The sequence below is a fragment of the Neodiprion lecontei genome, chromosome 5 (genome assembly GCF_021901455.1).
Source record: "Neodiprion lecontei isolate iyNeoLeco1 chromosome 5, iyNeoLeco1.1, whole genome shotgun sequence".
Classification (NCBI taxonomy): Eukaryota; Metazoa; Arthropoda; class Insecta; order Hymenoptera; family Diprionidae; genus Neodiprion; species Neodiprion lecontei.
This window is the reverse complement of record NC_060264.1, coordinates 28,937,184-28,962,836: the sequence shown is the minus strand read 5'-3', so window position 1 is coordinate 28,962,836 and position 25,653 is coordinate 28,937,184. Positions and strand designations below refer to the sequence as shown.

Genomic DNA, 25,653 nt, shown 5'->3' with positions numbered 1-25,653 from the left:
TGAAGCAACATTTAAATAATTTATCGCTTTTTGTTTTGAAAACTTAATTATTTATAAAGAAAATCGTATTCATTATTTTACAAATTTCCATCATTATCGAATGTTTATGATTTTTGACTCTGATCATGATTCTGGTACAATTATTGAATTATCATGATACATAGGATAATCAGAATAAAGGTTTTCGCACCTGTTATTAGTATCCAGCGTCAGGTGTTTAAGGTGAGGCGAATTCTGAACGATCATACTAAAAGATGAATCTAGATTTTTGTTGGTCAGATAACCCTCTTGTTTAACTGCCTTATTATATTTTCTCTTCAGTTGTTTCCGAGAGTGTACAAAACCCGATACTATAATTGTACAGAATTGGAAACCAATGACATTAGAGGTCAACCGTAGATATATAGTTATTAAAATATTACAAAAATATTAATTATTCGCTAAAACGGTGTTCAAAAATGTTATGTGAAAGACTTTCCCTTGCCTTTTGTTATGTTGGATAAAATGAGCTCGGTGAGTTTTGGAAAAGCGGATACGACTAAATGCGCATCGCAATTTGTTTTTATGTTATGATTGATACGTAAATACGAAAGTTCATAACTTGGATCTTTCAGCAGTCGCTGAAACATTAAGAATATAAAAGTATTTCTTATCACGTCGTCGCTTAAAAATTCGAATAACTTGTTCCTCAACATATTGTCATTGTTAAATGACGTCAATTTCGGTTAGAATAATTCATAACAACCCATTGGGTTTGAGAGTTTTGTTGAAAAACTGATCGATACTTAGGGTGTACTTTTACCTTTGCCTCCTCGATCTTGATAACACATATGTCTGTCTGATGAAGTAGAGATAAACAACAGTAACATTTTGGCGGGTCTTTATGGGTGACTTTAATCACTTCTGTTAAAAGGCGTTCTGTGAGCACAGACTGGCCAAATTCAAAATAGCTGCCGAAGTAAATATTTCGAGGATTGTTTTTCATCAAATTTGTCTTGCGTAGCTTCTTAGCAAATGGCACGTTTTTTTCTAAAAATTATTAGATTTGCTATCAGATCAAATGGGATTAGATATTGAGCGGCCAATGTTACTTTGAAATCAATTTATCACAGAAACATACCAAAGTAAAAACCGTTCTGAATGTAATACTTGGGAACGTGAAAATCAGTCCATTTCTCAAGTTCTGGAAGCAAAGTCATGAAGTATCTCTTCTCGGGGCCGTAGCAGGGTCCACAAAATTCAATGATTTCGAGACTCCTAAGTTTTTTGTGGTTTAAGTACGGAAGGTCGTCTGTTGCAGGAACATAACAGGATTTCCTTCCAATCATGCGTAGCTCCTTGAGTTTTTGACACATTTGTAAATATTGGACAAACTTTTTTGTATGTGGTGGATGCCATATTTGTATTGACAAATACGTGAGTTTGCTTAAAGGCCCTCGTAGAACCTTGCAGCAAGGTTCAGCGTTATCTTCCATTCGTCTTGGCCAGTCGATAGAGAGTCTCTTTACATGTGGTAATAACTTTAGGAAATATCCCAACCCCTGTACGTCTTCAAATCTTGTGCCACTTATGTTTAAGTCAACTATGTTCACTGCATTGCCGATGTAATCGTTAAGCATCTGCTCCGGCTCTATAAAATTTACATTTCTCAAATTTACTCTCTGAATGTACCTGCTTGCTTTGCTGTTGTCAAAATATTGACGGATGTCAGAAACTGATGTCAGGCGCCCGTCTTTGGAAAAATCTAAATTCCTGAAATGCACAGATAGAAAAATCTTATCACAGATATTGCTTAGTGTGGGATATAATTGGATTTTCGTTGATATACGTATATATTGAATCACGTATGTAAGCTCCATTCTAATATTTGCAACTGAATCATTAAGGATGATTAGGTTGATTGAATTTTTTAACTTCAACTGAGCTGTTTCATTTGATAAGAAATATTAATCTTTTACATGGAATGATGAAAATATGAAGAGTAAATTAAAAATAGGAATTATGTATTCACCTTAATAATTTTTTCTCTTCGAATATAAGACTGTGTAATTTTTTGCATGAATTACCCAAAGGCACACGCTCTCTGGCATTCAAATGGAAGATAATTTTCATCAAAATTTCATTGGGAAAATCCAGAATGTGACAGATGCTGGGCCTGAAACATATTGTTATATAAATTCTTTTGCGTAATTAAAATATGGAAAATATTTTGTTGTTCACTAGTGAGTGACAATACACTCGACAGTGAGATGTCAAAAATTTTCTGGCTACGCCCTCCTAAATTTCAGTTTTTTGAAACATGATTCAAATGATTAAAAAGACATAATTTATTCAAATTACGATATTGTATTCCTACAGTTTCGTAAATACGGTTTGTCAATGTTTGTTTGGGTTTTTTACATACCCAGCACTCATTTTGTTCGATGTCTTCGTCAGCCTGTATGCAATTGTTGATAATTTGCACGATATCGATAGTGACTAGCAGTTCGCGGCTAATCAGGAAATCAGATACGTCAGAGCGGTGATAAGCGTATGATATAATGGGGCTCTTCTTCCAGTGTTCTATACGCCCATTGCTCACATTTGTAAACGGGAATTTCTATTTCAGGGACTTTTAATCTAAAATACGTTATTTCATTACTTCACCTGTTATCAAATATATGATCGACTTGACAATTACGATAGAACGTGAGCGAAATCTGAATAAACAGAACTTCGGGTTATTCAGTAGTAGATGCTGAATCACTTACAGTAGTGAGAATTCAATCCTGATTATTTCATTGAATTTAAATAAGTCGATATTACGTTTATTCAAATTAGTTACGCGCGCGAAAATCGAGGAATCCCCTTGAATTCGCACAAATTTCAAGTCGCGTGGTCATAGTGACTTCAGTGTTGCCAACTGTACTCGAAATTACGTCCAGTTTGGCCGTTAGCAGCGCGCCTAGGGTGTAAATTCGTGTCAAGTTGTAACATTGTAACAATAGCATTCACAGAGCTTTAACCTGAAAAGGACGCTTAAGACTGGTGTTATTTGTTTTCATCTTAACATAACCTGCCCTTCTCAAGTTCACGAACTTTTGAAAATCAAGGACTACGTACCATCAGACGATTCGTACTGCAGTGAAATTGTGTCGATTCTAGAGCTTTAGTAACGGTAAGTACCAATCAAACTGCCTCTACTTGCCGACGCGTTCGTTTGATTCCGACACAAATATAACCTAACCTTAACCTTGACCCAGCGTTACCTGACCCAACATAAAAAATTCAGTTTTTTCACCATAAACTAGTAATCCTCTATTATTGCCCGAAACTTTTTTCTTTTCTTGTTTCTGATCTTTTTTCTGATTATGAAAGCTAAATACCGTCCCACTTGAATCGACATAAAATACTGCATAAACTAGCAATTTATTCACTGCATAAAATCTGCAAATGTGAAAATTTTTTTCCATTTCAAGATTCTTTTTGAGTCATGGTGTGCGAGAAGTGCGAGAAAAAATTGGGTCGCGTAATAACACCAGACCCGTGGAAATCTGGGGCCAGAAACACGGTGGAAAGTGGAGGAAGGAAAGTTGGGGAAAACAAAGCTCTGTCGACTAGCAAGGCGCGATTTAATCCGTACACAGCTAAGTTCGAAACCTGCAAAATATGCAGACAAAAGGTTCACCAGGTCGGATCTCATTATTGCCAATCCTGCGCATACAAAAAGGCCATATGCGCTATGTGCGGTAAAAAGCTGATGAGTACTAAAAACTACAAACAGTCCGCCACGTAGATGGTGCGCAGCAGTGCGTGACGGAAGATTAACAAGACATGAGAAATATCATCAAGATGAAGCTATTCTTTACTGTATTTGAGTCAAAGATTTGTTTTCCTCCTTTTCACTTTTGCCGGGGTATAAGGGAATAACCAGAGAGTCCCAGGGTAATTCAGAATCTGTGCGCAATTCAAAATACAGGGTTTTTTGATTCCTCAAAAATGTAATTTATTTATTCAAGGTACGACCTTATTTTCTTTATATCACGACGGTGGCAGATTTTATAATACCGCACCATAGATGATCGGTTATTGAAAACTTGGAGGTGTAAGAAGGATTATGAATTATGTATAATATTTGGTGCATTAACGCTGCAATTGTTATTGCTGTCTTCCTTATTTTTTTTTTTGTAAACAATGAGATTTATTTATTTTGTGATACAAACATTTGTTACATACTAAGCAATGATAATAATAATAATAATAAATCATGATGTTTGTATAAAATTAAATAAAATATGCAATATTGTATAATATCATAACAATTCATCTGTCTTTTTTTTCATTCCGTTATTCACGCTTATAAAATCGTCATATCCTTATGTAGTTTTATTTTCACAGTAAAAGAATTTACACACCCATACTAACAAATTTTTTTTTTCACGTGTATTTATCGTCGCTTACATAACTGGAGATTACTGAAATAATTATGGTTTTTAACTTTCCAAAAAGTGTACGAAAATATTTTCCATATTAGCCGATATTATTTTAGTCTCGTAAAAATTTCTCATTCGCTATAATGCAATGCGACGAACAAATTTTACAAAAGAAACTGAATCGGGCTTGTGTCAAGTTAAAAACCATCAAGTCTTGTGAAAGATACCCATGTAAATTTACTGAACTGATAACCAATCTTACACATTATTAAATTGTGTTATTTAAATAATGTCTAAGCTGGTCATTTTATAATCTCTTGAAAGAAATTATGCAAATTTGCGTTCTTGGAAAACAACCTCTCTGTGGCACCATGAAGTTTTTCAAAAGAAAAACGAAAATGCGCAAGCGAAAAAATTTCCGTTATATATATAATATGTACATACATATATGCGTTATGTGAATCCAAAGCCTAACAACAACGCATCTACGTTATGGAAGATATAGCAGTATAAATGTTTTTCCTCGTTATACTATTTGCAAATATTCACCCAACCATTATACTATCTGTATTTACTATACACGCGTAACAAAAATAATTGAAATTAACCATCAGGGGTACATATTCGATATACAAAATATAAAAAATCTGTATAATTCTGGCGTAATATTATTTAAGTGGGCATATTAATAAACACCATGAAGGGTATACTGCGTGAATAAATTACAAAGCATATGATAGGTACATTCGCTTATTGAAATTTTCGGTAGTTAGAAAATTTGTAAAAGCAATAATAATAATAATAATAACAATAGTAATATAGATGTTTTTCGATCATGCAAGAACTAAAATTCTCGTTGAAACAACCGAAACTTGAAGTGTCACCAATTTCTGGCTTTGACAATAGTACAAAAAGATTCAAGTCGGGAAGTGAACTATTTAAGAGTCTGCAGTAGCGGCCATTAATCTCATTGTTCGTTAAAACAAAAAATTCAAACTTCTAGCTTCCCTTTCTCTGTTCTCTGGTGATTGTCACATTTTCTATTGCACTAGGAGTAAAATAAAATTGTTTGCATAACGTATTCTATTATCGGTAACGTCCGCGCACCTGCTGATCCGATGTTACGACCCCCTCAAACTTAGGCGTAAATATATTTCTAAGTCGATTAGTTATTATTAATATTCCTCAACGGCTGTATGACAGAGGACTAGTTATAGCTATGATGCAAATATACATACACTAGACGTATATATTTTCTCCCATATACGATGTAGGTATGTACAATACGGTATACATTAATAATTAGTTCACAGATCTTATACAGTAATCACAAGAATTAATCGCACTTCCACAATTATAAATACGAATTACAATTAACCAGCGCATCGTTTGATTTGATACAATGTTGAAATATTTGTACGCCGTGTGTGCGTTCTTACTTAAATCTGGTCGAGGTGAACTTGACTTTTGTATCATAGTTAAAAATTAAAAAGGAAACACTAAAAAAATATAACAGTACAGTAATTTTCCTTATATTATTCATGGGTGAGAAAATTTGTTGTAAAAGTATGTGTTTTTAAAGATTTCTGCTCCTCCCTTATTGTTCAATACTCAATTACTTATTATTTACGATCTACATTTGATCAAATAAAATTTGCATCGCCTGTAATGTGATACTTAAAGATAAACAATAACATGCGTTGCACACACTGGCCTTTATTTACAAAAACTCAATCATACTCGAGTTTTATATTTTAATATGTTTAAATTACCTAACTCTTTTTTCAAATCTATACGTACCTATACATTCACATATACATTGCAACCTTACTCGCTATACAAGGCCGCACACGATCACAATACCAATAATAATTTGCGCACTCTTTTCATACTCATATACCCATACTCCGTCATGAACTTCGTTTCTTTCTATGTACTTATGGCACGTGGCTTGAGAGGTTCGGGTACGTATCTTTACCTTCCTAGTAACGGAAGATAGTCATTTTCCATTCCGACATCTAACAATAATTCAATACCTTTTCTCCGACTCATAACCATTCCGTTCGTCAACTTCTCCCATATATTCAGGATAAAACATAAAGTCAATTGACCGAGATAGAACTCGATATAAAGTTGGGCAAATTCGTTTCGAAGTTAAAACTTGACTTTAAATCTACAAAAAAGCCCACAACTTACTATTAGACATATTATATTTTACTTCGTGATCGAGCCAATTAAGATAATCTCAAGGCTAGATTGTGAGGGAAACGCAATGATGAGAAGGTGGGCTTCCTGGAAGGCTTCATATGATCATCCGGTCTAATACTGCAGTACCGTTTTACTGGTGTATCATTTTATCCTCGTTTGATGTTAGGACTATGTTCGTTACGGGCTGGGGTTGTCCACCGCTATTCTCCCACACATTATCCTTGTTCTCTCCCAAGAATACCCATTGTTCAAACTTCTTACCGATGCCTCCAGACGTCCGACTCATCTCGGACCCAGCACCCTCGGCAACTTGGATTGCAGGGTCTTTGCTCGGGCTTGATTTGTACTCTGAAACATAAACGACCTGCTTTTCCAGCTCCTCTTTTGCCAGCTTTGCAACATCCGACCTCCGCGGAGGTATGGGCGGTTTTTTGCCAGCCACCGGCTTTCCGTTGGAGGTCACAGTCACCCCAAGCTGAGGTGGTTGCTTGCTGATCGAATCCGTACCACCCTCCATCATCCCAACTATCTCATCGTGATTGCCGTCGATGTCGTTCAGGTTTTCTTGACTGGTTGACACCTTTATCTCCGTTATGTACGTCAGTTTGTGAGGTATGGGTAACGGCATCGGGGTGCTGGGCAGCGGTGGCGTTGTATCGGACTCCTGCCGGTTGAGTTCTCTAGGATTTATTGGGCTGCTCTCACCGGTATCGCTGCTTGATACACTGACGTTGCTGATATTGTGTCGGTCTTCACTCGTCAGCGGAACGCTTTTGCTGTTCACCGTCACGTTAGAGCCAGGTTCAAACGACAATGCGTCGCTGGCATCTTTGTCGTTTGCCAAATTCATGACCCGTTTTGCAAAATGAGTTTCGAAGCCCGCGTCGACTGCACTCTTGGTCTTCTTGGCCAAGGAATCTTGGGCCTGTTCAAACTTTGTTCGGTTTGTTTGAAATGTTGATACGGATTCCCTCTTTTCCTCCGTGTTTAACGGCTCAACTTTCGTACTTTGTATGTGAAATGACGAGGCTGGAGCGGCTGGCTTTGCCACATCAAAAGGATCAAACTTTTGCCGATTGATCTGAAATACTGGTGATGTAATGTCCGCTCTTCTGTTCTCGCTGACGTCGTTCGATTCCGTTCGATAGTTTTGTTGCTCGTTAGCGAACGACGAGTTCGTTTTGTCTCTGTCATTTGTTGTTTGAATTATATCCGGAATTTTGCTATCTGGCCTGTCACTGTGTTTGTTGCAACTTTCATTCTGGTGGCCGTTCAGGGCGCGTCTGCAGCCAGGACAGCTAGTATCGACGATCGTCTTTGTCATCGGCTCTTCAACAACTTCGACGTTGTTATAATAGTAAATTGGCTTAGCCTCGCTCGATTTCACAGCTTCTCTTTTTTCCACAATATTTTCAACCGGAATTTTTGCCTCCCCGGCACTTCTCTTCAGGTCAAAATACTCCAGCGCTTCATCGAGATCGAGTCTGGCTTCTTTCTCGTCATCGATGAGAGGTTTGGCTTGTCTGAAATCTAGTTCGACCTCCTCGAAGGTTGGGCTCTTCACCACGTCCCCGTTGTTCACTATCCGGGCTAACGAGTTATCCTGATCAGGATTGAACATCCTTTCGCCGTGTATAAAATCGTAGGTCAGTTTTTTGCTAAGCGGTAAATTGTACAGTTCGATACTCGTCTCGCCGGTTACATTTGAAACGTCAAAGTGCTTTAAGCCTGTCGACGAACTGTCTTGCTTCGGCTTCATCTCAACAGCTGACTTAGATCTCTCCAGCGTTCCCTTGCTCTTCTTTCTCGTCCTTGGTGCCTCTTCGTCAAGAACCTCAGACTCCACTTTTCCCCATATCGCATCCTCCAAGGTTCCCCATTCGTTCGACTTCTTTAACTTCCGCCTTTGGAAGGTGTCCATGTCGTCGAGTTTCGTCAGATCCTCAGTGGACTCGTTTATATCTTCCGGAGGCAGCGGAGCCTTTCGTTTTTTCGATCCAGTATCCGTCATGTCGAGACTCTGCGCTCTTTCCAGGGTCGAAGTTGCTTTGCTCTCGTATTTCGAAAGGTCGCCGAGGCTAGCCGCTTTCCTATAAATGTCGTCATCGACTTCTGGCACCGGAGTATGATGAATCGTTATGTCTGCCGGATTCAATTCGATGGTTGTAAAGCTGTTCTGGAGTTCGCTGTCTGTGTCTGACTCCGAGTTCCGGCGGCAGGTCTGGTTCGCTAGTCTTTCACGACGTGCTTCGGCCCCGTCCATAGTTTCGCGGACCTTGGTCACATAGTCGTTCAAAGATTCTGTGTAATCGGTTATGCTGTCGAACTTGTCTCCACTGCCGTCGCTGTTATGGTTCAACGGAGAACTCTGAACGGTTTCCTTCCTGCTCACTGATTGGGCTGGCTCCGGTGCCAGAGTTTTTTCCTTCGGCGGTGCAGGAGCTTTCCTTTTGTTCTTCTGCAGGGAGCTCTTCGAGTCCGCCGTATCATCTGCGTCGAACGACTCGTTCAAAGTTTTCGATTGGCTCAAAAGCTCTGCGCTGTTTCTCCTATTCCTGCGTGCCGCAACCGCAGCGTTGTGAACTTCTTCCGGTATCTCCGAGGGAATTCTACCCTGATCTTCCCCCTTGTCAGGCACATCGATCCCGTTCAGTTCAGGACCTAGACTTGTAGCCACAGCCGTCTTCATCCTCGAATTAACGTCGAAATTGTTTTCTCTCTGTTGTAGATTCTCAACCGTCTTTTTCACCTCAGGTGTCACCTCACCGGCGATCACGACGTTCCTCGAATTGGACAATATCTCCTCGGCGTCCATTTTCTTCGAGTTACGACGTTCCAAGTTCGTGTTGTGCTCGTTCTGGTTCTCTATCCTGTGCACCATGCCGTCCAACGCTGGTAGCACTTTTATTCCGAACTTGTGATGGTTGCTTTTGCCATCCTCTGCAGGCACCGAACGCCTCTCCAGAGACTGATTGCCCGTCGCTGACTTGGAAGACTTCATAGTTGAATTCATGGTAGAGTAACTCGAGCCTAACGTGTCGCTAAGATCTGCGGTGAACAGCCTCTTGGCTGTGCTTTTGTTAGATGGAGTCAATTCTGGAATCGACTGGCTTCTGTAGAGAGGATGACAAATCCTCATAGGGCTTTGGCTTACGCTCTTTTTCAGGAGCGTAGTAGGCTTTGAACCTGGACCTCCATTTTCCACCTCCAATTCAACGTCGTACGGTGATGCGTAGCTCAGGATCGTCAGGGCATCCTCATAGACCATGTTTCTGAAGCTGATCTTAACACTGGCGATTCGGTCGCCTACCAAAACAGAGGAAAATTTAATGTAATCAACAATTTGAACATAGGTCAGTATGGAATAATTATCTGTCTAGCACGTATGGCTTTGTACTAACCAGGATGAATTCGACCAGATTCCGAGGCCGGACCGCGGTTCAGAAGGTCTTTGACGAAGATGCCCTCTCGCATGTTCCCGCACACATTGAACCCGAGTCCCGTAAAGTCCCGGCTCCTGAGACTCACAAGGCTTACACGCATTGCTTTTGGCTGAAAAGAAATTGAGGTTGACGACCACGTTATCCAAATACGTTATTGACTCGACGTTAGAAACTGGAAGAATCAAAGTCGAATTGTTACCCCGAGGCACGAATCGTCCAAGGTGCGTCGTTTGTCGTTCCTAACTGCAGAACCCAGACCTAGGGAAGACCAGGACGTTGACCATCGGGTTGCGTCCTTCACGGGGGTCTCCACGGATACTGCTGACGCTGCTGACATCGGACGCTCGATGGTCCTTGTGATTGCAGCTGGAGTTGCCGCATCTTTGAAACAGGGATTATCGAACGCGTAAGCGTCTTCGACGATCTCCGGATCCGTCACCAGCACTAGGTGTTTACCTGCAATCAGGGCACAATAAAATCATCAAACCGTTGCATTCGAATGAAACTCGGTATGGGCGAAAATTAAATTAGCAGCATATGCCTCAGATGTAAGAATCATGTCATCAATGACAGAGAGGTGATTAGGACAAGATTATTTGAAAAACTCGTGAAGGAGTAACAGTTATTTCGTTTGAAATGCATTGATAGTACACATCGAATGGATTCTTATCTTCTTTCGCTTCTAACAAAATACTTCGATCATAGAAAATTGTCAATAATCCCCATGAATGAATTGTAGGTAATAAAATGCGTCTGGAAATAGTTTTGACATAGACTGGATGGTCGTTATTAGCTAATTACCAGGTTAATTGTATTATCTACCTTATCGCGCGCTTGATACCAATGACGTACTGTGCAGTTAGACCTTAATATGGGTTTGGTAATGGTAATGGTATCTAATTTCTTTTCTTTATTATTCCCCGTTTTTCAGGTTAATGGAACGCGTGACGTGCGTTTTATTGTACAGGTATAAGTATAAAAAGCAGAGACATAGCACCACCGTGCGGCACAGCGTCCCCGTAATTGTCACGGTAAACCTGGGACGCGTTTAGTCACTTGTGGCACCTGCTTACCGCTGCGTAACCATGTTTGGTCTGCGATAGAACCGGAAGGAAGCGCATTCTTTGCCGAGGGAACCGTGTTCCGCAATTTGCCTCTCTCTCATTCTCTCTCTCCCTCTAGTCTCTTTCTTTTCTTTCTTTCGTCCTTGCTTATAACGCGCCACGTGTCTCTATATACTTCAACGCCGATTGTTTGCCTGGAACTTCTTTCATACACTCCTCGGGCACGCGACAGATATCACAGACAGTTACGCCTTATTCCGACGGCCACGCTTCTTTTACGAAGAAGGTGCCAATATTTTTGCCAGTTCATTTGGTCGCGACGGTTCGAGGGACTGTCTAAATTTTGTCACACTCGTTGCGAGAGCAATTATTTCAGATTTCATTCTGATAACATTTCGTTACGCGTACCGATCACTATAAGGAAAAAAAAATTCATTTGCAGGTAGAATACACCTTTAGGTGTTGTTCCACCAAAGTTGTGATTTAAATTTACTGAACGGTTTGCATGCAACAAACATTCAGGCCCTGGATTCCAAGGTGCCGAAGGTTTCACTGCAAGGATTACATCATCGCCCGTAATGACAAGGTTTCTGCAGTTATGGGTAAAATACTACACTTCACGGTCAGTGTGTACACAGGTAGTATCGGTACCTTGCCGTGTGACCGATGAAAATTAGTCAGGTGATAAATATGCGAATTATATATTCATGGAAATTGTACTTTTACGTAGCTGAATATTCGTTAGCGGTTATATCAATCTCCGAGTTTCTCTCGGGGCATATTTGCATTCTGCAATTCTGCGTTATAACTTTTTACAACTGGTAATTTTGCCGCCTGTACACTACCATAATCGATGTGCGTCCAGCCTTCATGGATATTTTCAGTCGGATAATGAGTATTGCAGGATCTCGCTAAAGTGCCTCTTAAAGACGGCACTGATCGTAAACATGTCATAACTCTTCTGATTGTGCCTTTGTACATTCTGTTATATCTATACAGTATTGTATACGTGTACCGAGCAACAGGTGTAGGCGACATGCGCACACAAGTACGACTCGCCGTATGGTTGTCCATTTATCTTGTAAATGGGCGCTGTTTAACGGCTGCTCGTGGTAAGGCAAACGAAGCTGAGAGGTAGAGAGAGGAGGGATCTCGCAATATTATGTAATGGTATACATACATATATGCAAAACAAGATGACAATACTTGGCCGGTCGGGAGGGACGTCGCATTAATGAGTCGTGAAGACATTCTAGATCGGAATATTGATCAAATTTCTCATAGTTGCAGGTATACAACATTATATTTTCATGTGTAGACGCGAAGTCGTGAATTTACCATTTTCGGAGAAGCAATGATCTGAGATACATGTACCTCATACGTTGTGGAAAACAGGCTTGAATAAATAAATAAAATACTTAATACAAAATTCTCAACGGCGCGTGCGACGTGAGAATAATTCATTATTATTATGCCTATGTGGACTTCGGTCTCCATCTAAGGACGCCTAATAAAGGTGTGCCTTCCGCCGAGTGTTGTCGTCTCGGCAGAGGTCTGCTCGTATGCGAGCCTCACCCACCAGATAAATGTTATGATACTGCGAATTTACGAATACTTCCTTTTCCCCCCTAAATATGAAAAGGCGACAGACTATTAAAGCGAAACGCGAGCAGTTTTCTGGGTCGAAATTCCTCTCCACGGTATTTATCGCCCGTGACCATGTCTCGGCCACCTGCAGATGCCCAACAAGCAAAAATTGTGGTTTAAATATGGCGTAGCTGGCTGTAATGTTGTTGACGACTGGAGTAGTAGTTAATTTCGTTTCACGACGAATTATGGCGAGCGTTTAATCGTGTGCGTGAGTCTTGAGCAGGCATAATGACCATGTGTGATTTCTTGAAATCTCGAAGACCTGTTTCGTGCATCGCGGGCTACGAGGATTCAAGAAATAACGCTACGCCTGTGAAAGGAGACGCCAGTGTGCGCATACCAGGGGCGCCAAGGTGAGCGGCCCCCTTCCTCCAACCACCTCTTCCTCAAGTTCCTTCTGTGTTCCTCCCGTATTTCGAACAGTGATCACCCGAACTTGATTTCGTGTCATTTGGAGTTGGACTGTGTGGAAGAGGGACACGCTGCACGTGTATGTACCAACTCAATGGTGAAGCTTTTTTCTTCCTTCTTTTACTGGTTCCTTCTTTCGCCTGTCAGGATCAAATTTCTCTTTGCACAGCAAAAGGGGGCGTCGTACACACCTTGTATGTATGGGTATGAAAAATACTCGCGTAGCGGATAGGTGAATGGGAAATCGATATCGACGAGCAATCACGCAGTGTTATAGGAAAAAACCCATTTCAGCACGTGGATGGATATATAGGTATATTCGACTAGGTGCTTGTATAGGAACTCTTGGCGCACGCGCCTAAGTGCGTAAATTGCGGTGAGAATTATCGTGGATATTGGATGGGTGCCATGAGCGCGGATCCAGTATTTCAAGGTCACCTTGCTGGAATATCACGCCGCGGTTTGCGCCTGGACTGGTGCCCACCTACCATAAGAGAGGCCGCGACGAGGAGGTGGGGAAATACTAAAGAGCCACCGCGACGATCCCGAGTAGAGATGGTACAAGGTATAAGGTACGTGTACGAATGTCGAACGACGAGGCGGTCGAGGCGCGACAACGAAAGGAATGACAACAATCGTGATTATGCAGAAATGCAAGGCGTGGCTTCGTTCGTTAACTGTTGAAAGTCAAAGGATGAAGAAAGAAGACTGGCACTCTCTGGCACCCTACCCGTCAGGATTGAACGCCTTGAGCCCTGTTTGACACCCCGAATACTCCGCGCCATACCCATCGTTTGTCTGGGTACCGAGATGTGTCTCGTCACAAGCCCAATTCAATTCTTGTAGACAACTCCTCGTATTCTGCATCGTAATTCGTATTTGGTTGTGGACCAAGGATCAGGTTCTCCCACGCTCCGTTTTGTTTTCATCCCATCTTCCATACCGAGTATGTGTACGTCCGATTCCGTCGCTTCTTAGGTCACGTTTCATTTCATCTCAACATCGCATCTCCGAATTTTATTGCCAGTATTACAGTTGTTGGAACGAACAGACGTCGCGACAACTGGCCATCCTTGGAATGGAAAATCATCAGCTTATACTACGGTTTACACACTGAATGTAAACTGCACGATGGTCGTTGGATTTTTTCCCAAGGTTGTTCTCTCGGACTATCGCTAAATTGTATCAAGCTGTTTTTAACTGACTCGGAATGAACCGCTCGTGATCTACAGCTGATTAGACTCGGATATAAGTCACGAGATGGCGTATCTGAGTGATAATCATCAGGGAAACTATCTGTTTTCCCTTCAATTCAACCAGTGTTATGCTCGTGATTATAGGTACCGGAAAGGCATGCTACGTTATATGCACGTACCTGTACCATCCACACGTAGCTATACGTGCAGCGATGCGTTAACTTCCGTTTTGTCCCAGGCTTGGACCTCTTCCCTAGGTCTCATAACTCCATACTGTGCCTACGCTCAGCTCTATCCATTTTCTACTTCGTTATTTTCGAAACTGTTATCTGATTCTCCGTGGGGTCACTGACGGTACGGTTTACATAATTACGTTATTGACATTCCTGTCTTTGAAACCGCCTCGAGCGGGCGTCGTTCCATCATGATAATCGCGGCATATCATGATTGAAGTCTAAACTAGGAGGTGTACGCCAGTTGAACCCTTGATTTTTACTTAATACTTACAGATCCATGCATGAATTTGGGTGACAATAAGCAGCTGGATTCGATATGCTGACGGTGATCGAGTCGACGAAAACGTGTTTTCCGTAAAACAGTCCCATGATGTTTGATTAAAAAAAGTCAACGTTTAGTTTGTCAAAAAACACGTTCCGTTACGCTGTAATGTTAGTGTTCCATATCATTCGCCCAAATCCATATATACATATACTGCTGTGTATACATAGGTATGCTGCGAAAAACAATTGTTACACAACTGTGTGGCAAGCTCTTTTTAAGTACTAAGAGCACCGCGACGCATGGATTGTTTATCCGTGGCTTAACATCTTCGTGTGTTGCAACTGATGAATGGTGTTTCTACAGTACGAAACGCACACCTATGTACATACATCTATATTGTTGTTCATAGCTTTTGCACGAGCGACGGGTGGGTGTCAAGTGACATCACCATACCTACTACTGTTGGCTGCGGCTATACGCAACTGGAATATCATGTATGCGGGACGCGGTATGTCGCTTATCGCCGATTTCTCTTCACAGTCTGCTGTGCAGGTACGCGCGTTTAGAAGATAAGACGAAGGATAGCGCTAATCGGAAACACCTTAGTCTTCGTGGTCATCTTCTTAGTTTACCTCCCGTCACTGCAATGCAACCACGGCTGTTTCGTTGTCGTTTAACCCTTTGAGTCACACATTATTGTGCCGAGTCAACTTTGATAAACATATCGTATTCAAGGGTTTTCGGGGGTCGCTGATTACGAATCTGAAATTAGATTTCAAAAATTCAAGACGGCGGATCCAATGTGGCGGACTTAGCGACCCCAAAAGTCCCTGGACAGAGTATTTTCTCCGGATTCGATAGAAATTGAAATTTGCGTCCGCCATATTGAATCAGCCATCTTGAATTTTTTAAATACGATATCGAATTCGTAATCGGTGACAAGATAAACTTATCATGTATTTAAAACATGTATACGTGTAGAGGGGTTAACTTTCTCGGAAATGAATTATTCCTTCAATTTTCACGACTTTTTTCAATAAATTTGATTCTAAAAATAATAATTTACATCATATTGCAATAATTACACTCGAGTATTGAAAACCTATTAGTATATTATCAGAAATAGCAAACAACCGCAAAGAAATGTGTGGAAAAGTTCTGCTAAATGTACGGAAAAAGGATATAAAATAGGTGTGTGGTAAGAATAGTTACACGCTACTATAACTCAAAGACTTCAGTATCTCACGAAAATTACTACACCTCGCTCGTCGTCAATCGAACGCAATTAGAAATCATCTGGACCCGCGTAGATATAGTTAGTACATAACATGTACAACTCGTTTCTAGCTACGTCGTAGATCTCAAGATTGCTCGTCACCATCTCGGTGTATCAAAGCGTGTTAAAATTAAACTCTTCCTCCGCTAATCGTTTGTTCTGCAGGTACGCGTATGCGCTGCATGCGAAAATTGAACACACACACACAGCACCCGTTGTGAACACTGTTTTTTCTGAACGCCGAGTCTGTTTTTCACAATTGCCGACGATACACAAGTGAGTCACTTATTCTTTTTCATACTTTTTTTACGCGACCGGTGTTTCGAGAAATGCAAATGTTATACTTATGACATATGTTCCAGTTGCAAAATAATTATTTATACAGACAGACCTACTGCTACTCGTCACAACTGCTTTAGGAATGTTGCATCTTTGATATGCTACGTATATTATCGATACTTCGTAAACGGGAAATCCCATTTACCCCGGACGATGACGTTCACGACGCGGTAATTAGTATAATAAAGTGTGCGACAAGTTTTCAATGAAAAAGTGAATGGAAAAAAAATATGAACAAAGTGGAGACGAATAAATTACTACCGCGATAAGCTTGTCACTCAACAGTCATTCCGTCACTCGTTAATCGAATGTAAAAATAAATCTACACGGATTTGTTACTCCAGTGACCGTCCGCATACCTAGTCTTTACCTGTATTCAATAACGGCACGTTAATAGCTCCCAGCTATCCCTCAAAGGTAAAGTCTTTTAAAGTAAAGGGATAATTGTGCGACCGTCTTAAATTCATGCTGACGTTGGCTATGTATACCTACATTTTTCCCTTCTCAATCTCGTTTTCTTTCATCCTATCCCCGTCTCTCCTTTTACGTACGGTAATGGTACAATATACCTGGGTTCTTTAATCCAACGGCCGATTGCTGGCTTGAAAACCTTCGCACTGCGCTTCCAAAGCATTCACTACAGGTGTACCTACCTACCTAGGCACTTATAGGTCCGGGTTTCACCGTTCCAAATTTGTTCAAACGCAATCTTTACAGGAATTCATTCCCCATCCATTCCATTGAATCCCAACTGCATTTGTGCTTCGAAGAGCGATCAACTGCGTCGATAGGTATGAAAAACGCCTCACGTATTTACGTGGGCATCATTTTGTTGCATAACGAGTATCGCTGGCGAACGTGCCCTGCTTCAAACCCTGCCCTGCACACGCTCATCGAGTTATTAGACTTGTAGAATGCCGCAGCTATCTGCGCCCACTGCAGCTGCTCCATGCACCGTTGCAACGTTGCATGCAGTAAGTGAGACCAGGGCGTAACCTCGTGCACGATCACGATGGCGTACTGCCGATGAATGTAAACACGATTTTCTCAAAAATATCAAACAAGAGTATAATCATCTTAACCCTTTGAGTCACCCATTACTGTGCTGAGTCAACTTTTATAACAAGATAGTATTCCAGGATTTTTGGGCTCGCTGATTACGAATCTGAAGTCAGATTTTGAAAATTCAAGATGGTGGATCCAATATGGTGGAGAAAAATTTCATATTTGATCGATTCAGGTCAAAAAACTCTATTCAGGGATTTTCAAGGCCGCTGATTGGATTCGCTGTGCTGAATTTTTGAAATCCGTTTTTAGATTCGTAATCAGTAACCCCCAAAAACTTATAATTCATGTAAAACTTACATATGTGCACAGAGGGATAACTTTCTCGGAAATGAAATATTCCTCCAATATCCACGATTTTTTTCAATCAATTTTCTTCTAACTACAAGAATTTACCTTACATCGCAATAATTACTCTCGCGTATTGAAAACCTATTAGTATATTGTCAGAAATAACAAAAAAAACCGCGAAGAAATATGTTTTGAAAGTTCTCTAAATATACAAAAAATGGATACAAAATAGGTGGTAAGAATGCTTAGGTACCGCTATGACTCAAAAGGTTAATACCGAACGAGTATAATCCTAGTAAAAATTTGGCACATCCTGTTAACCAATTGTGAACCGACGAAATGACATCGTGACGTAAATAATTATTGCGGCTAAAATGTGAAGAATAAAAACCGACGTCGGCCATTCTTCATTGTAAAAAATATTCCCGTGTGGAGTTATGGAAACCAATATTTACCGTCAATTCAAGAGTATTGGTATCTATATAACACTATCTTGGTACGAAATTTCCGGATTTACCCCAAAAATTGTTCTATATATAAATCCACACCGATTAATTTTCACATCAAATTGTTTACAGTGTTTGGCACCACAAACCAGAAGGAGGCTTATTGATGCCGATCTGATTCACGCAGGGCATGGTGATCGGCAAAATGAGCCGCTCTGCAGCGAGTTCGTCTTCGAATTTTCACCAGGCACAGGGCAAGGTGATCCTCTCCTCTGGTTATACGCACGAATATTGTACGAATATAGAGGGTACGTATAACATACATATAATACGCTGTGAGTTGGAACAGGTAGAATCGGTTGGTTGGAAGGAAAAGAGGCAGGTAGGCAGGCAGGTAGGCGGGGAAGAGGAAGAGGAAAAAGAGGAGGAGGAGGAGGTCGGGGAGTATGCACTCGAGCTTGGTGAGTCCGATCGAGGAATGCATTCACGCACCTGACGCACCCCGCGCGCTTATCGACGGAGATTTCAGCCGCTCTGGGACTACTTAAGTCCAAATATAGACCATGCCCTTGTGTTGGTAGGTAAACACGTACAACGGAACGAGGTGCGTCTGTCACGTGCTTGGCGAATGTGTGCGAGCACGCCTATAAAGAAAATTCCCAACGGACGCAGGGTAAACACCTTGCATCTAGTGTGTAGGTTTCGTTCATCCTGGTGTTCGAGCGTGCGTGTTACCAGCTTCACCACCCCCAAATCTTCCTTGGCTAGGATTAGTTCGGAATCTCGACATAAGCTAGATTATAAACTGGGGACTCTGGAGGGTCTTAAATTTTTAAAATACCTTCTTTAACGACGATCGTCGTTGTCACTTACAGTCGAAAGCCAATATGTGCACAGAGTGGAATGAAACAGGTTACAATTTATACTGAAATTTTATCTTGGATCCTGAGACTTGGCTTTGATTCTCAGACTTTTTGCTTCTAGGTAAAAATTCAGTCTCATGCGGTTGGATGTTAATCCAAAGTATCCTTGACCTGTTGTTGGTTACGTTTAAACGTAGAAGGACTCAACGCCAATCCAACCTTTTCTGATGAGGTTTCACCATCATTGGAAAAAAAATAAGAATTCTTTTACTGAAACAGCTTCAACGTGAATGACATCGTGCATGTTTTCCCGTTTCTCAAACTTCAGTTCTACCGATTCTCCTATGAGTTTGAAAATCATTCGGTTTGAATTTCAGAGTCAGTATTTGTACACCTGGGTTCTCTATACAGAACCCAGATAGTCGTACTTCAAAAAAATTCGATACTTGGATACTTTCATCTCCTGTTTTTAACACCACGCGTGCGATAGGATAGTTACTATCTGTATTGACCGAATGCTCAAATTCCTTAACCTCTTGAGTAAAGTTCGAGGAAAAATGTAAACAGCGTCAATTATACATTTGAGGTAGAATGATGAATCACGAGTCGAAAGTAATGAGGAACAGCACGGAATCGCCACCCTGAAATTTGAATCGAACTACGCGGCGCCGTCTTCGGAGATGAACTGACCATTCCGCTCCCATGTTTGTCGTTTGTGAGAGCCGATAGACACTGCGCATCGGGATGATCGGTGACGTATAGTAACTCAATAGTAGACGCATTAGATAAATAAGGGTAAGCTATAACCACTCCGCTCTCAGACATACGTGTATAACTTGTATATATATAATATTCTACCGATCTATCTGCTTCAAAACGTGCCTGTAAAACCTGCATTGCTGAAGGATATCGGTCATGTATGAAAATGATGACGGTTACCAGGAAGTTATCCCTCCTCCCCCCTTCCCCCCCTCCCTATCGTTTTGAAATATAAGGTTTTCTTCGTTGCTTCGCATTGTTTCTTCATCTAGAAATATTACGATAACTCTTGTTATATGTATGAGTAATCAAACGAGATGGTTTTTCCAAGTACTTGGTTAATTCCTCACCTCGCCGGTATTTACGATTTTCTACATTTGTTTAGCACAAACTTACTCAGCTGTAGGATTTCTACGAAATTTTTATACGCGTTAGAAGTGTGTAATTAAGTCTGAGATTTTGAATTCGTTTTTTTTTTTTTTTTTGTACGGTTATTATGTATTTTCTTAATTACAGTCACCGGCCCATCTTTCCATCCTTATTTTCGTTATGCCTTAGCTCTTTATTTTCTGATTTTTATCTCGACTTGTTTCGTTTGTTTATTAAATTTTTCTGCGGTTAAATAATTTCTATTCTTTGCCAAATACTGATTTTGGCATGATGAAACATCTCTGACTATCTATCGTCCCGCAGAAGACATAACAACTTATGGAAACATTGTACCAAAACTTTTTTGGTAATAATATAAAATTCAGTGCCTGTTCTTATCGTTATTATAATTATTATTTACAACCGAAGAAAAATTATGCAGCCAAGAAAAATAAACCACTGATAGATTAATGGTCGAGATTCTGGACTCGGAAAAATGTTTTTCTGATAGGAAAAACTGTTCCGACAACATTGAAACAGATTGAATATCTTTCGTCATTCACCGATCTTAGAAGTATTTCGTTCTTTATTTCGGTAAGTTATGACGAGTAAATAAATCGATGAATTCCCAGGTGTCTCGGGATAATCACGTAAGCGTTATCCATCGATTGGCGCAGAAAATATTGTGTCACACATATGTACATACGATCGTACGGGTATCACGTGGGCCTTACGCTTATTGCGGGGCCTTGTTGGGCCCAAGGGGGTCCCTAGCTCACGCAAACAGACGCAGAAGCGGCATGCCGAGGCTGTTGGTGGTGGTGGTGCCGCATGGGATATCCATAGGTATATCAGACTCAATGACCTGCCAGCATCGCAGCCGAAGCTGGGCCAACCAAGCCGCACTTTCTAAAGGCCTTCGTTCCTCCGTTGCTTCGTCGTTCGTTCGTTCGTTCGTTTCTTCGCAGAGAGAACCAGAAAGCCGATAGGTTACATGCATGGATGTGTGCCCGAGCGTTGGTCGGTACGCACGAATATGTGAAGCATGCGAGGAGTGCGTAACTTTGTGGGATGGGAAGGAAAGGGGTAAATAAAATGACGAATTTACTCGTAATTATCAACGATTGTACTCGTTGAAATTACTCTCATCATTTCTACACGCGTTTTGGAATTTTCCTTTTCTTTTCCAGTCGCTGAGCACGGTTTATCGGTACGCATAATACGTTACGTGAAGTATACGTATAGTGTCGACCGAGCGATCATGCAAATTATGAAAATCACTTCAATCATACTTTAATGCTTCCTTACAAATTTTCTTTTGCACTTATAAAACACTACGACATTTCTTGCGAAAGATTTTCTATATATCTGGATTATTATTCATCGTGAGTAAGCACCGATTTTCAGGTCACTCGGATTTTGATAGTTATTTTGTTAAGTTCTCGATTCGAGCACTCGTCAGAAAATGTGAACCACTCAAAATCAGTTCTCTAATATCTCGCTCTTTATCTCTCTCTCTCTCTCTCTTTTTGCTTGCGACGAAAAATTATAGAAATACCGAAATTGGCTAGTCATAACCACGTGCCGAATATCCCAATGTGCATCATCGCAGCGGAGGATTAAGAAATTCACATCAATATTTTTCAACCGTTAACTCGCTGGTATTTCCTGACGTTTGTACCTGCAGTGGTAGCCCAGAGCGTCTCGGAACGCTTATGGGAAAATGCAGTAGATATTTCACAGATAAGTGTTAAGAGTTTATTGACTCTGGGATCTTGCCCCAGCTACGGCGGTTAGGAAAATAGAATTTTTTACGCCTTCTACAACGGTCTCCAGTGATACGAACCACGGTTCACACTTCACAAGCTCGCTTAAGTTTATACATAAATCATCGTTAATTGATGGTTCGTAGGTATAAATAAACATGAACAGATAGTCACTTTGGGCCCGTCATCGCATCATGGTCAAGACCTCCAACTTATCAGGCTGAAGTTTATAACGTTATTGTAATTATGCATCTTCGGAAAAAGTCGTTATTTTGTAACTTTGGGATTGGCTGAAATTTAGCAAACCGTTAATGCAGCATCAACAAATTCGGATTTTGTAAATTCAACTTCTTCAGTTATTCCAAAGGTGCGAAATCGTCATTTTTTGGTTCAACGTTTCGATACGTTAACGGTACTGACTTTAGCCTCGTTCCAACTCTTGAGGAAAGAAATTCTGATTGTACGAATTGTGCAGAGACGGTTTTTTCCAACTAATTGTAAAACTGCACGTACCTTGAGAAAAGAATTTTTTTCGGAATATCCTTCGTTCGTGTGACAGAAGAGGCTTCTTTTCTTCAAAGTGCGGCGCCTGAGAGGAAATGGAATAAGATCAACGATCGGTTCGTGTCTGAAGGTGATTCACCTGTACATCAACATCCTTTTTCGACTTCTAGTTTCATTCCAATTCACTCCTCTCTATGTACAAGGAATTTCGTGCGAACCCAACTAACCGATCCTCACCATTTTTCATTCCGTTGAAAAATTTTCCTCTTAAAAATCACTCTCAACATTTATAAAGAATTGAGCGATCGTATAAAGAATCTGAAAAGATTCAGGGTACTGTTTCAAAGTTAGGATAATTGGAAAAACATTTTTAAACAAAATGAGAAATGGTACGGGTCAGACTTTGGTCGGGTTCGCATGGAATTCCCTATATCTTCTCGTAATCTAATTTGTTTGGCGTTTTGAAATGCATAAATTATACCCAGTTATGTTTACGAGTATTTTCACGTATATAGGCGGCATGCATACCTATATGGACACATATATCACGAGGCCGATAGGCGCTCCTGCGAATTCGACTTTCATCGTTTATTCAGGCCTCAGGCTGCTTTCTGCTGCTGCTGCTGCGCTGCATCAGTCCAGCGTAAATCGTGACGTTTGAGGTCGTTAAAAGCGACCATGTATCCAACGCTGACGAGGACGGGAACGAGGACGTGCACTTTTCTTTTTCTTTCTTTTTTTTTCTCTAATCTTCATTGTTCGAATACCTGCTGTATACGAGAATATCGATCACACATCGTCTCTGCTTGTCGTGCGCGACATTCCTCTTGTACAACCGATTTCGCCGTTTCGTCATAATTCTACCAGGCAGTTTTAATTCGGATACACTTAAACACCTGAGTATATCACGCGTTGCTTACGCAATTCCCACGACTCGATGTTTTTACGGCAATAAAAATTCCTTAGCTCAGTGTATGCATGTGATAAGTGTAACATCTCGTCATTTCTTCTCTCAAATATACCTATGTGTATAATGTATTGATTTTTTTTTTATTCATTTTCGATCACGTTCACGCATGATTTCAAAATACGTCGTCGTAGCTCATCGACAGCTTTCTCAGACATGTATTTTTCAACTGTTTGGGGAAATTTTTTTCCCGCTTCAGGCTAAACGGATACAAATCTGTTTACAGACCCTCACGCGGAATTCGATTGTACGTCGGTTTGAGAAAAATTTAGGTCTATTGGTCGACATACTTCGAATTTTACTTTTGTGAATTAGATTCCTCATCATTCTTTAAGCGAACCACGAATTCTTCTTTCCATTTCCTGGTTAATAAGAAGAAGAAAAGAAAAAAATCCACAGCTGCAACCTACTTTCGCATGAAATCGCAAACCTGCGTTCACACCTCGTAACATTCTCGCAGTACACTATTTTCCGTGCGACTCGACTTGTCCGATTTATTATAGCAGCAGATTATTCATCGTAGCTACATGTTTTTTAGACAATTTTTTATTTAATTAGCTAATCATCTTATAACAGTCGCTATACGACGTATACACTGCGATGTTTACAGAATAAAATGACACGTAAAAGGTAGTTCTTCGTTACGCCAAATGTTTGATCTGTTACCCGGTGCTCAAAATATTTTAGGAGTACACTTTTCTGTTCAACCAGTCAAACTTATAGCTGCAGAAATAGTCAACAGTCTGAATTATAGATTTTTATACACCGGGCGATACATTCGTTGTTGTATAATTAGCAAAACTAATATTTTTCCGATGTTTTCCCTGTTGTGTTATACCAAAAACTATGGAGACCTGAGAAAAATTTAAAAGTTACAGTTTTCAACAACTGTAGTGTTTTTATCTGTATAAAATGTCGAGAACATCGTTGAAGTAAACTTCCAAGTTCGCCCATTATAATAATTATACGTGCATGGTGAAAACCATTCGTCAAAGCTTGTAATTAACGTGTCATTCGACGAAAATTTTCTGACTTCAGAAAGTCTCATTTACCAAAGAAATTGCCGGATTAATTCACGATGTCGCTGCGGATGTTTGGTGAACGATATATCGGCGCACGATGGCCGGTTGTGTGATGTAAACTCACGAGGTTGAAGTCAGTAACGTTATCGTAACGAAACGTTAGAAAAAAAATCACTATTTTCTTAATTGAGCAGTGATTTTTATGGAACTAAGATTTCGAAGTATGAGCGTGTTTTGTTTTATTACGGTTTACCAAATTTCAGTAAATTCCAAAATCGGAAAATAACGGTTTTTCATCGGCACGAATCGTTCCGGTAACGTTGCAAACTTCAGTACGATCTAAACTCACCCTTGTGTCTCCTCCACTGCCTGTAGAACAAGGCAGCAACGGCCAAGAGTAAGATCGTTGTTAAGAAAGTGCCGATAACAGCCCCGGCAATGCTGCCGCTGCCGAAGCAGGTAGGATCCGGATTTCCATCCCCCGTGTCCATGATAAGCGTCGTCACCTAACCGCAAATCTGACCTCGTCGTTATCTTGTGGTATCCGCTGCACCTGTATCAGCTTTTTGAATAAACGGACACCGACATGTCGCGATAAGCGGTTCTATTTTAGCGACCGAAAACGTTTCTCAAGCTTTCACAAACGGACGAAATTTATTACGGCTAGTGGACACCGGTAGCCGCAGGGCAGAACTTCGATATTCGAGGATCACAACCGCACGCGCACAGGTTATAAACCATCAAGTTTCGAACCGTTGATCGATCACTGCAGCGCATTCGGCTGCACGCGGCACGTGATCATCGCGAAGGAAAAAACCGTTGCCCCGGATTCGAATTCGAATAACAACAACAACAACAACACACGTACGGGTAGATCGAAACTTCCTTAGTTGTTTCTACCTGCACGACATACTGTCACTTATACACTCGTTCTGAGATTTGTCTTGTTTCAGGGCTCGCTGCAGATTACCGGCGTCCAACGACAAACGCGGTACCAATAACATCATACACGAGAAAATGACCTCCTGCTGTTCCTGCTGCTGAGCACCTTAGCGTAAAATAATAACGCACTAAGAGGATGATAACATGCGCAGTTTCTGC

The 25,653-nt window shown here is 40.8% G+C and overlaps 3 protein-coding genes and 1 long non-coding RNA gene across 8 annotated transcripts in view; 2 read left to right on the top strand and 2 right to left on the bottom strand.

Annotated features, from left to right (window-relative positions):
• LOC107218174 overlaps positions 1-3,424 on the bottom strand; it is a 5,829-nt gene extending 2,405 nt beyond the window's left edge. The window contains exons 1-8 of one of the 4 annotated variants that reach the window (XM_046740116.1): positions 3,103-3,424; positions 2,751-2,944; positions 2,405-2,619; positions 2,012-2,155; positions 1,121-1,752; positions 803-1,029; positions 485-620; positions 191-350 (exon numbers count right to left, since the gene is read on the bottom strand). In XM_046740116.1, coding sequence (XP_046596072.1) covers positions 191-350; positions 485-620; positions 803-1,029; positions 1,121-1,752; positions 2,012-2,155; positions 2,405-2,415 — 1,310 coding nt within the window. In that variant the 5' untranslated portion in view covers positions 2,416-2,619; positions 2,751-2,944; positions 3,103-3,424. The remainder of the gene's footprint in view (positions 1-190; positions 351-484; positions 621-802; positions 1,030-1,120; positions 1,753-2,011; positions 2,156-2,404; positions 2,620-2,750; positions 2,945-3,102) is intronic. The other 3 variants (XM_046740118.1, XM_046740119.1, XM_046740117.1) reach the window with 3 other exon arrangements.
• The window catches only part of LOC124294534, a 26,076-nt gene extending 7,382 nt beyond the window's left edge, over positions 1-18,694 (top strand). Inside the window, exons 3-4 of the long non-coding RNA XR_006904418.1 lie at positions 18,435-18,561; positions 18,652-18,694. This is a non-coding gene — a long non-coding RNA (uncharacterized LOC124294534). The remainder of the gene's footprint in view (positions 1-18,434; positions 18,562-18,651) is intronic.
• Positions 2,972-4,298, top strand: LOC107218194 (cysteine-rich PDZ-binding protein). Its single transcript, XM_015655991.2, has 2 exons — positions 2,972-3,157; positions 3,459-4,298. Exon 2 carries the CDS (start codon positions 3,473-3,475, stop codon positions 3,773-3,775), a length of 303 nt encoding a protein of 100 aa, XP_015511477.1. The 5' UTR covers positions 2,972-3,157; positions 3,459-3,472; the 3' UTR covers positions 3,776-4,298.
• LOC107218193 lies at positions 4,051-25,653 on the bottom strand. Of its 2 annotated transcripts, none has more exons than XM_015655990.2 (4): positions 24,902-25,653; positions 10,263-10,519; positions 10,022-10,172; positions 4,051-9,926 (listed from the first exon to the last, which is right to left on the bottom strand). In XM_015655990.2, the coding sequence occupies exons 1-4, from the start codon at positions 25,041-25,043 to the stop codon at positions 6,751-6,753; spliced, it is 3,726 nt and encodes a 1,241-aa protein (XP_015511476.1). In that variant the 5' UTR covers positions 25,044-25,653; the 3' UTR covers positions 4,051-6,750. The 2 variants fall into 2 exon arrangements, with proteins under 2 accessions (XP_015511476.1, XP_046596071.1); XM_046740115.1 differs by lacking the exon at positions 24,902-25,653 and adding an exon at positions 10,886-11,029.